General features: G+C 39.8%; 1 protein-coding gene and 1 non-coding gene across 2 annotated transcripts; one reads left to right on the forward strand and one right to left on the reverse strand.

The window, feature by feature from the left end:
* Positions 1 to 1,752: 1,752 nt before the first annotated feature.
* On the forward strand, positions 1,753 to 2,451 carry LOC114383879. Its single transcript, XM_028343595.1, has 2 exons — positions 1,753 to 2,050; positions 2,144 to 2,451. The coding sequence occupies exons 1-2, from the start codon at positions 1,753 to 1,755 to the stop codon at positions 2,449 to 2,451; spliced, it is 606 nt and encodes a 201-aa protein (XP_028199396.1).
* An 8,159-nt stretch (positions 2,452 to 10,610) lies between these two features.
* Positions 10,611 to 10,717, reverse strand: LOC114385531. Its single transcript, XR_003660901.1, has one exon. It is a non-coding gene; the product is annotated as a small nucleolar RNA R71 (small nucleolar RNA).
* Positions 10,718 to 12,090: the final 1,373 nt, after the last annotated feature.

Raw genomic sequence — 12,090 nt, forward strand, 5'->3', positions numbered from 1 at the left:
TTCCTTGAATCAGCTGTATCAAGGAATGAGGATATGTGATGTTATGGGCTTGAACTTTTGACCGCGCAATGCTTGTGAAGAATTTATTTTTCTCTTGGATTGGTTAACAACTGCTCTTGCTAGTGTTTTGTATGCAAGGTAAATCTTCTGCAGGTGATTTAGTTCCATTGGATTTGGAAATTGAAGCCACTTGTAGGAGGAACAACGCAGAGAGAAGAAGAAAAATACTGCAGGACAGGACAACACCACCAATTCTTAAGGAACCCCGATCATCTGAGTCGTCTTCTATCTTTCCAAAGACAAGGGAATCTGAAACAGGGGCACCTGAGGCTAACATAATGGCTGAAGATCAACCTAGGAGAGTTACCCTTGAAAACTACTTTGGTTCTACTGTGCCGCAATTCTTCACTAGTATAGCATGGCCAGAGGTTCAAGCACATAATATTACTTATCCTCATTCTTTAATATAGCTAATACAGGGAAATCTATTTCATGGCCTGTCGAATGAAGACCCGTATGCACACCTGACCATTTACATTGAAATTTGCAATACAGTCAAGATTGCAGGTGTGCCAGAGGATGTTGTGCGGCTGAGTTTGTTCTCATTCTCACTGTCTGGAGAAGTGAAAAGATGGCTACATTAATTTAAAGGTAACAGTCTTAAGACTTGGGATGAAGTGGTTGAAATTTTTTTGAAGAAATATTTCCCTGAGTCCAAGATAGCAGAAGGAAAGGCAACCATCTCTTCCTTCCACCAGTTTCTGGATGAGTCTTTAAGTGAAGCATTAGAAAGATTTCGAAGCTTGTTGCAGAAAACAATGACTCACGGATTTTCAGAACCAATCCAAGCAGTTGTTAGATGCTTCTGCTGGGGGCAAAATCAAATTGAAGACCCTGGAAGAGGCCATGGAAATAATTGAAAATATGGCTGCAAGTGATCATGCCATACTGCATGATCGAACTCACATTCCCACAAAACGAAGTCTACTGGAGCTTTCCTCTAAGGATGCACTTTTGGCACAAAACAAGTTGTTGCCCAAGCAGCTTGAAACATTAACATAAACATTGAGTAAGTTGCCTAATCAATTTTATGTTAATCAACCTTCACATTCAGTTGTTTTGCAAGTTGAAGGTTGCAGCATATGCAGAGGAGCTCACGAGTCTGGACGTTGTATTCCCTTAGATGACATAGCACAAGAGGTGAATTACATGGGGGGAACCAAAATAGGTCAGGATTCAATGCATGTGGATATTCATCTTTTCAACAAGGTTCAAATTATAACCAGCAACAAGGGCAGTGGAGGTCCCATCCGGGGAATCAATTCAACAAGGATCAGGGTGGACCATCTAATAGGCCTTAGCAATAAGGGCATAGCCTCTATGACAGAACAACTAAGCTGGAGGAGACACTGGCTCAATTTATGCAAGTCACAATGTCAAACCACAAGAGCACAGAGTCTGCCATCAAAAACCTTGAAATCCAAGTGGGACAGTTGGCAAAACAGTTAGCAGAAAATTCTTCTAGCACTTTTGGAGCAAACACTGAGAAGAATCCAAAAGAAGAATGCAAAGGCATTATGACCAGAGGTAGAAAGGCAACCATGATTAAGGATGAGGGAAGAAGATTGATGACTAAGAGCTAGTGATTGAAGAAGAAAAAAAAAGATGAAGAAGACTAGTTGAAGAAGAAATCAATAAATGAGAATGAGAAAGAAATAAATGGAGAAGGAAAAGAAAAAGAAAAAGAAAAAAATGACAAAAAAGAGTGAAAAAGAAGGAGTCAAGAAGACAAAGAGTGAGCTTGCACGTGAAAAAAAGGAGGTTATTCCATGTACAGGGAAAGAGGTGCCATATCCTTTGGTACCATCAAAGAAAGACAAGGAGCAACAATTAGCTCAGTTCCTTGACATCTTCAAGAAATTGGAGATAACAATTCCCTTCGGAGAAGCCTTGCAGCAGATGCCACTCTATTCAAAAATTTTGAAAGATCTATTAACCAAGAAGAGCAAGTACATTCACAGTGATAATATTGTTGTGGAGGGAAATTGCAGTGCAGTGATTTAAAGAATCCTTCCACCGAAGCACAAGGATCCTGGGAGTGTCACAATTCCCTGCTTTTTTGGTCCTGTGTCTGTTGGAAAAGCTCTCATTGATTTGGGGGCCAGTATAAACTTGACGCCACTCTCCATGTGCAAGAGACTTGGAGAGTTGGAGATTATGCCAACAAAGATGACACTACAACTAGCAGATCATTCTATTACCAAACCATATGGTGTAATTGAAGATGTTTTGGTTAGAGTGAAGCATTTTACTTTCCCCGTTGATTTTGTAGTGATGGATATTGAAGAGGACACTGAAGTCCCCTTGATCTTGGGACCTCCCTTCATGTTAACTGCCAGTTGCGTGGTGGATATGGGAAAGAAAAAGTTGGAAATGGGCATAGCTGATTAGAATATCAACTTTGATTTGTTTGATGAAGAAAAGCATTTGCTCGACCAGAATGTCTGTTCAAAGGTAGATGAAGGATGGAAGGAGATGGTTCTGAAGGTTGGAACCAAATTTGATCTAGACCCATGAAGTAAGATGCGTCAAGCTAATGATGTTAAACGAGCACTTACTGGGAGGCAACCTAGCCCTTTTTAATTTCATGTTCATTACATCTAGCTAGGATTAACTTATTTGTGATTGTATGAGTAAATGATCGGCATGTTTTGCATTTTGATATGGGGTTGAAGCTTTTCTAAAGCTGTGGATGGAAAAATAACTTAGAAAATTTTTCAGTCATCCACTCGCTCAACGCGCCCTATGCGCTAAGCAAATCATTATGCACGTGCTGAGCGAGTTGCTACTTGCGCTAAGCATATCAACCCCTACTCATTGGCTGAAAGGGCCTCACTAAGCGAGCCATATGCGCTAAGCCCAAAAACCTCTCTGGAATTTCATCTTTTGGAATTGGGCTAAGCGAGTCATCTCGCTAAGCGCACAGCTCCATCTCGCTAAGCGCCCCAACACGCTAAGCGCAATGTCCTCTCTGTCTGGACCTTCATGTGAATTGGGCCCAACGGGTCAGCCCGCTAAGCCCCAATCTCTCTCGGGTTTGGAATTGCGCTAAGCGAGACCATCTTGCTAAGTGAGCACCACTACTACATTAGGAAGCATTTAATTCGCTAAGCCGACACATGACCCACTAAGCAAAAGTTGCAGACCAATCAGAGCTGCAGATCTCGCTAATCGCATACCTTTCACGCTAAGCCCAAATCCTTCTTGGGTTTTCTAATTTTTGAATTGGGATGAGCGAGTCTGCCCGCTAAGCGAGTTCATTAATTTGAAATTTGGAAACTCAAATGTCATTCAGTGCTCGCTTAGCGAGTCGCTCGCGCTAAGCGAGGCAGTCAAAACTGCCAAAAATAAACATTGCTGCCTTAGGCTGTTTCTTTTGTGCAAATTATAACTTCCCTATCATTGGCATTCCTTCATCTGCATTGTACTCATCTTGCACTCCTGCTTCTTTTGCTTCCTTCTTTGCTCAATATTTCCATCAATCCAAGTAAGTAACCTTACTTCTTACTTCATTTTTTTTTTAATTTCCATTTTTGAACCTTAGGATAGAAGCCATGCTTAGGTTTGAAAGTTTCAATTTTGTGTTGATTCTGTTGTTGTTTGGTTAGTTGTTAAATAGCATGTTGTTAGGGGTTTATTTTCGCACATAATTTATATGATTTTGCCTTGGTTTGATTAGGTTTTGAGGCCTAATAGGGGCCTGTGGTAGGGGGCTGAAAAGGCCTAATTTTTCAGGAATTTTTTATGTTCTCGTTGAGCGAGCCTGCTCGCTAAGCGAGTTCATTAATTTTTGTTGAATTTCTAGGTTTTCTGATGAACTCGCTAAGCCGGCCCTGTCCTGCTAAGCGTGTTCATCATTTTGGTTTGTATATATGAGTTTCTATATGAACTCGCGAAGCCACTGCACTTCGACTTAGCTAGTGTTAAAATTTCTAGATTTAGTTTGAGTGTTCATATGAACTCGCTAAACCAGTATGCTGTGCTTAGCGAGTTGTGTTGCTTGGGTCAGAGTCCAAGAGGCTGTTGGTCTTCTGCTGGTGGCTAAGCGAGTTAGGCTCGCTAAGACACCTAGCCTCTTTTAGTGAATAAGCCTGGGCTAAGCGAGTCAGTCTCGCTAAGCCTAAGGAAATTTAGTTTTCTGAGTTTTTGTTCACGCGCTAAGTGAGTCAGCCTTGCTAAGCGCAATTTCTTCTCTATTTTGGAATTGGGCTTAACGAGCCTACTCGCTAAGCCAATTAAGTTCCAGTGGTTAGTTCGGGCTAAGCGCCTGCTAGCGCTAAGCCTATGTAGTATGTCGCGCTAAGCGAGTCAGTTTCGCTAAGCGCAATTAGCTCTTTGTGAGAGAATAAGGCTTAGCGAGCCTGCTCGCTTAGCCATTGTGCTATTTCAGCTAAGCGAGTGTGTCTCGCTTAGCCAGTGTCTTTGTTTTTGTGTTATCATGTTAAGCGCACCCTGTGCACTAAGCGTGAGCTGTGATTTTCATAAGGTGCACTAAGCAAGTCAGTCTCGCTAAGTGCCCAGTCTATTTTTCTGTTTTATTTTTCTAATTTCAGTTGAAATAAAACCTGTCTAACTTGATTCCTGTGACTCTTTTTGATGCAGATGGCCTCAGGGAAGAGGAAATCCACTGCCTCCTGACCCCAGGAGCCTTACGATTCTACCAGATTCATCTCTGAGACTGTCTGGGAGTGTAACACCCTGGTATATATATCTATATATTATTAGTAATTATGTTTGATGTTTGATTATTTGTTGCGTTATTTTCATCCGTAATTATTTTTAAGGAAGTTAGTTTAGTTAATAGAGGGGTGTGGATAGATAAGTATCTAGCTTCTCAAAGAAGCCACGAGGAAGCTTCTGGAGGAAGCCTCTTAATGAAGCTTCTAGAGAAACCTACATGAAGCTGCCTCGGTAATAACGCTGCCCAGCCTTCGTTAACCGTTGGATCTTCCCGAAATTTGGTCTGCAACTTCACAAGACATTTTCCATGATCTGACCGTTGGGATCTTTGAGAAGATGTCTGGAGTGTGCTAGAAGCCTCTTAATGAAGCTTCTGGAGGAAGCCTCTTAATGAAGCATCTAGAGAAAGCTACATGAAGCTGCCTCGGTAAAAACGCTGCCAAGCCTTCGTTAACCGTTGGAGCTTCTCAAAATTGGGTCTGCAACTTCACAAGACACTTGTCAATGATCTGACCATTGGGATCTTTGCGAAGATCTCTGGAGTGTGCTAGAAGCTTCCGTTCCCGAGAGCATCTCCTATTTAAGCATTTCAGCCTTTGCTTTGGTGTAGCTTAGGAAAAATGCCATTTCTTCTTCTTTCTTTCTTCCAAATCCATTTCTAAAGTTCCAAGTACTTTTTCCATCACCCACATCCACCATTAGCCACCACAAACCATCATTGTTCTCCATTGAAAACCCACACCGAGAGGAACCCTTCAACCGAAGCAGAATTTCCAACTTGGCTTGCGGTTTCGGTAGAGAACGAAAACCCTAATCTGATCTTTCATTTTCTTTCGAGGTAACCATGGTTCTATGCTTGTTTCTTGTTAGTTTCATCTTGTCTTTGCATCTTTTCTGACTTTGGAACCGCCATTGCATGTCTTATGCTTCCTTTGAAAAACCTTAGAGAAGGAGACTTTGTAAACATTATCCTTTCATGAAATGCATGTTATTTTCGTAACCTACACTGAACCCCGGTCACATTGGCGTGGTCGGAATTTCCAAATGATGTTCCTTTGCAAAAACCGAAATGCTCTCAGCTCTTTCATGTAGTGATGTGGGTGTTTGACCCAGAGCACTGGTACTAGCTTTGTTTTTTGAAATCCATACTAAGTCTCCTTCTTTTTGGCATAGTAGAGGCTTGCATGGAATCGATGAGCAAGGACGAAAAGGAATCTTCAAGTGACGCGATGAGGAATCCGCGGGGTAGCTCACGATAGGTAAGGGGAGTTTATTATAAAACTTACCGTTTTAACACCATAGTTAGGGTCAGGGAACCTAGCTATGAGGATGAGGATATATGTCTGTCCCTGTTGCATGCTGATTTTTCTTCAAAGAAAATTACGTTTTAACTAATGGGATGCGATATATATATATATATATATATATATATATATATATATATATATATATATATATATATATATATATATATATATATATATATATATTGTATTGTGATGAATGATATTGTTTTGGTTGTTTGAAATGTGTTGTTTAAAGACCGTGCGTGTGGAAATGATATTGTTGTGTTTATTTGAATTGTTGTTGATGTTGCTATTGAGGATTTTAATTGATATGTGATGATAATGATAATTATGATGATATTGATTTGAGATGACATTGTTAATAAAGACCATGTCAACATGGATTGTTATTATTGATGAATATGTGAATATGAAATGAGGTTGTTGTTGTTGTTGATAACGTCATTGAGATGAGATGATATTTATGTTGTGAATGACATGGAAATACGATTTGTTGATTGATGTTGGAAATGCATTGGCATGTGCATGTTGTGTATGTTCGTGGGGGGCACTGTGCACTGACCTTTCAGGGTCTTTGGAACTAGCTTTTGGCCACGTTCATACGTTGGATGTTGTGTATGATAGTGGGGGCACTGTGCACTGACCTTCCAGGGTCTTTGGCACTAGCTTTTGGCCACGATCATACGTCGTATGAAGTGTATGTCATGGGGGGTAGAGTGCACTGACCTTGTCGGATGGCCCAAACGTGGGTAACTAGCGTGGTTAGAGAATCTAAGCATTCCTGAGGGGATGCTTAGGTGCTTTAATTGGTCCATGGTCTTTGGCACTTACTTTTGGCCGTGATCATAGCTCATACGACACAGGAAATAGAGTAACTGTGGCCAAGTGTACTTTGTACTAGGGGGCTGTCACCTGGTAGGGAACACCTTTGGGCTCCCAGGCTGATCACCTATGGGAGGGGGGCTGTTACGTGCACAATCGGGTGGTCTTGACAAACTCAGCACAGTTCCCTAAGTGAGAGTATCGTGTAGACACACTTAGGCTATTTCCTGATATTTGGTTGTTGTTGGTACGTACCACATTGCATCTGAGTGTTGAGTTAGGTGCATGCATCATTCTGTGCAGTCTTGATTGGGTCCATGGATGGATGATGAGTAATCGTTGGATGTGAATGATGAATATTTGTTGGATATGAGTGTTGAATAATGATTGTTGTGTATGCTTATCATGTTTGCCTATGTTCCTTGCTAATTGTGGTTATTTGGAATTGGTATTGGTTCTTTTATAATAAACTCACCCTTGCAATTTTGTATCGTGTGGTTGATACCTGTGATGATCACGAACCTTGTTCGTGGGAGCAAAATGACAGTGGCAGGGTGTAGGTTGATACCCTTGCAATTTTGTATTCTAGTGTCAACATCACAAGTCTAATGATCAAATATTACCATGCAACACTAATCATAATCACCAAAAACATAAAGTCTACTTCATAAAGATTCATAATGCATGAGTGATCAACGTATAACATCCCTTAACATAATACTTATCTTCGATCATTGGGGGAGTTCTATAGTTGATCTTGTAGATGAGGTGTGATTTTATGGGGGGGGGGGGGAAGATGAATATAGATATTGGCTTACATCGATAAGGCTTACAAAGATCATAACATCAAAAGGAATTTGCCTAGCTTAATCTCTATAGGAATTTGCTCATTCATCTATTCTATTGGTCTATTTAGTGTTAGCCATCATGAATTCACTCAACAATAGGTTGAAGACCCACCAAACACTCTCAACTTACATGGCTACCCACAAACAACAACTAAACACCATACTTGGATTCTCTATGGTCCTATACATGAAGCCTTTGCAATCGTCATCTCCAATGACTTAACTTAAGGAACTAAGTTTCACTAGCAACAAGCATACATACAATAATTGCACATCATATCATACTTGGATTCCTTGCAATTCCAAATACAACACCTTTATACTCGTCATCTTTGATGTGCCATTATTTTCTCCTATTTCTTAACCCTTTTTGCACCATTTTAATTACTAATTAGTCTTAATTGTCAAATTAATTATGCAGTTTTATCATTGGGGCTTACTGGATTAATTATTTGTTTTTAATTTAATTTCAGGAGAATTATAAGCAATTGGGCTTGAATCCAAAATTGGGCTTGGGCTTGAATCCAAAATTGGGCTTGGGCTTGAATCCAAAATTGGGCTTGGGTTGAAGAGAGCAGACTATTTTATTCTACCAAATTTTATCTTATCTAGATATTATTTAGATTTGATCTCATCTAGATATTATTTCATCTAGATCTTATCTTATCTTATCTTACCTAGATTTTATTTTATTTATGGGCTTGGATTTAAAACAGATTTGTAAGCTTTGGGGCTGAAAACTATATAACAGCACCAAGGTTCTAGTTTAGGCTCTCTTCTCTCTCTCCTCTCCTCTCCTCTCCTCTCCTCTCTCTCTCTTTTCCGTTTTAGGTGCTACTCTCTTTTTCATTTTAGTCACTTTTCATTTTAGCAATAAAATTTCGTTCTTCAATCTATAATTTCGTTCTCTATTGATTAATGGAAGGCTAAGTCTCCAGCGTTGTTTTCACTTAAGGATCAAGCACAATTCTCTTTGAGGTTCTATTATTACTATTAAATTCTTATCAGTTTTCCCTCTTCACCAATTACTCTGTATTTGTTGTTATTAATTCATGCATGCTCAGTGCTTGATTAATTGTCTTTGTGCTTAATTTACGTTCATGCTTAATGATCGTTTATGATTAATTGGTGTATGTGTTGCTTAATCACATAATGAATGTTTTATGTTAAATTTTGCTTAGTAATTTAATTTAGGGTTGGATTAAGTGGTTGAACTGATAAAGGATAAACTCTCATAACCTAGGATAAGAGACTTGCTTGTGAATCAAGGGGAAGCAACGTGTTTTAATTCTGATATTTTCTAATTCACATCTATTCGCTGTTTAATTTACAAAAGCAAACAACCCCCCCCCCCCCCAATTCGATACTATTTTCCTACTATCCGTTATGAACGTTTGGTTAACCATTGCTTGTTGGGAGACGACCTAGGATCACTTCCTAGATACTTCATTTTTAATGTTTATTTGATTCGGGTACGGCCTTGATTAAATTTGGCGCCGTTGCCGGGGAGCAGTGTCCAAAGGTTCATAATAGCTAATGATTCATGTTTTATGTTTAGTTGTTTTATGCTTTCGTGTGTTGTGTTAGTGTTGCGTTAGTGTTGCGTTAGTGTTGTTTAGTGTCTTGTTATTTTGTTTAGTGTGGTATTTTGTTTTAGTTTTTCTGTTCAGCGCTTCCCCTGTTTCAGTTTTTGTGTTTTGCTGTGAATAGTGTTTTGCAACGGATTTAGCGACCACTTTTGCTGATCTGGAAAATAGAGTAGTAGTGTAAATCCCTTAGCGACTGAATTAGTGACTGATGCTGACAATTTAATTGGCGATTTTTGTTTTGATAGTTAGGGTTGTTATTTTTGGCTGAATTTTGGTGTGGTAGATTCTTTTGACTCATATTTTGTGTGAAAAATATCAGGAACACTTGTTGTGGCCAGATTTGAGAGATTCAAAAAAAATTGAGAACTTGTGTTTATCAAAATTTCAAACGGCCATAACTTTTGCTCTGGGTATCAGAATGACTATTATTATATATGTATTTGGGGTAGAAAAAAATTTCCCACAGTGTGATAGCCCGCCAAAGGCTGGCTGAGGTCTCTAGCTAGCCAAAATCGCCTGTTTACTAGTTTTTTTTTATTTTTCAAGTTTTATTGTTTTATTTTTCTAAACTTTCCTTAGGTAATTTCTATAGTTAGACTTTGAATTTTTGCCTGAAAATTTTTGTGCCATCTTTTCATGATTTTAGAGTGTTGCTCACAAAATTCCAAGTCATTTAGATATCATTTGAGGGTAGCTGTAGTTAAAACCTACACTGTTACTTGCATAAGAAGGCAACTAGTTGTGCATGCTGAATGTAGTATATGACTAGAGGCAATCCATCTGACTTACAACCCTTTGATCCTGAGATAGATAGGAAATTTCATAGATTAGTTAGGCATCATTTTGTACCTTTTGAGCATCCTGAGCATTCTGTTATTGGTGAGTCTGAGCATTCTATGGTTGGTAATTTTGAACATTCTGAGAACATGGCACAACCTCCACCCCGTGAGAGGACTCTAAGGGAAATGGCTGCACCTGATTTCACCTACGAAAGCTTGTGCATCCAATACCCTGATGAGGATGTCCCATATGTTCTTAAAACTGGACTGATCCATTTGCTTCCAAAGTTTCATGGCCTTGTAGGTGAAGACCCGCACAAACATCTGAAAGAATTCCATATTGTCTGCTCCACCATGAAATCCCCAGATGTCCAGGAGGATCACATATTTCTGAAGGCTTTTCCTCATTCTTTAGAGGAAGTGTCAAAGGACTGGCTATATTACCTTGCTCCAAGGTCTATCACCAGTTGGGATGACCTCATGAGAGTATTCTTAGAAAAAAAATTCCCTGTTTCCAGGACCACGACCATCAGAAAGGATATTTCAGGCATCAGGCAACTCAGTGGAGAGAGCCTATATGAATACTGGGAGAGATTTAAAAAAATATGCGCCAGTTGCCCTCACCACCAGATTTCTGAGCAGCTTCTTCTCCAATATTTTTATGAAGGACACAGTAACATGGAGAGAAGTATGATAGATGCTGCCAATGGTGGAGCCCTTGGAGACATGACCCATGTAGAAGCCAGAAATTTAATTGAGAAGATGGCTTCAGACTCCCAGCAATTTAGTGCCAGAAATGATGCTATTGTCATTAAAGGAGTGCATGAAGTAGCCACGAATTCATCTTCATCAGCTGAGACTAAGAACCTTGAAGGTAAACTAGATGCCTTGGTTAACCTGGTAACCCAACTGGCCATGAATCAAAAATCTACACCTGTCGCCAGACTCTGTGGTTTATGCTCCTCTGTCGACCACCACATAGACCTTTGCCCTTCTGTGCAACAATCTGAAGCAATTGAACAGCCTGAAGCTTATGCTGCAAACATCTACAATAGACCTCCTCAACCTCAGCAGCAAAATCAGCCACAACAGAATAATTATGACCTCTCCAGCAACAGGTACAATCCCGGGTGGAGGCATCATCCCAACCTTAGATGGTCAAATCCTTCACAATAGCAGCAACAACAACAACAGCCTTATTTTTCAGAATGTTGCTGGCCCAAGCAGACCATACGTTCCTCCACCAATCCAGCAGCAACAACAGCAACAACTACAGCCCCATAAACAGCAAACAATTGAGGCTCCTCCGCAACCTTCCCTTGAAGAACTTGTGAGGCAAATGACTATGCAAAACAAGCAGTTTCAACAAGAGACCAAAGCCTCCATTCAGAGCTTAACTAATCAGATGGGACAATTGGCTACATAGTTAAATCAACAACAGTCCCAGAATTCTGACAGATTACCTTCTCAATCTGTCCAGAATCCCAAAAATGTGAGTGCCATTACATTGAGGTTGGGAAAGCAGTGTCAAGGACCTCAACCAGCAACATCCTCCTCATCCGCAAATGAACCTCCCCAACTTCACTCTACTCCAGAAAAAGATGATGACAAAAATTTAAAGAGTAAGTTACCTAACAATTTCTATGTAGGTGAATCTTCCACTGGTAATTCTGATTTACAGAAGCAGCATATCCCTCTTTCATTCCCTCCAAGAGCAATTTCCAACAAAAAATGGAAGAGGAAGAGAAGGAGATCTTGGAAACATTTAGAAAAGTAGAGGTAAACATACCTCTGCTAGATGCAATAAAGCAAATTCCAAGATATGCTAAATTCTTGAAGGAGTTGTGCACTAATAAGCGGAAGCTTAAAGGAAGTGAAAGAATTAGTATGGGCAGAAATGTCTCCGCATTGATTGGTAAATCTGTTCCCCAAATCCCTGAAAAATGTAAAGATCCAGGTACATTCAACATACCTTGGATTATAGGGAACAGTAAGTTTGACAATG

The sequence above is a fragment of the Glycine soja genome, chromosome 14, assembly GCF_004193775.1.
Source record: "Glycine soja cultivar W05 chromosome 14, ASM419377v2, whole genome shotgun sequence".
NCBI lineage: Eukaryota > Viridiplantae > Streptophyta > Magnoliopsida > Fabales > Fabaceae > Glycine > Glycine soja.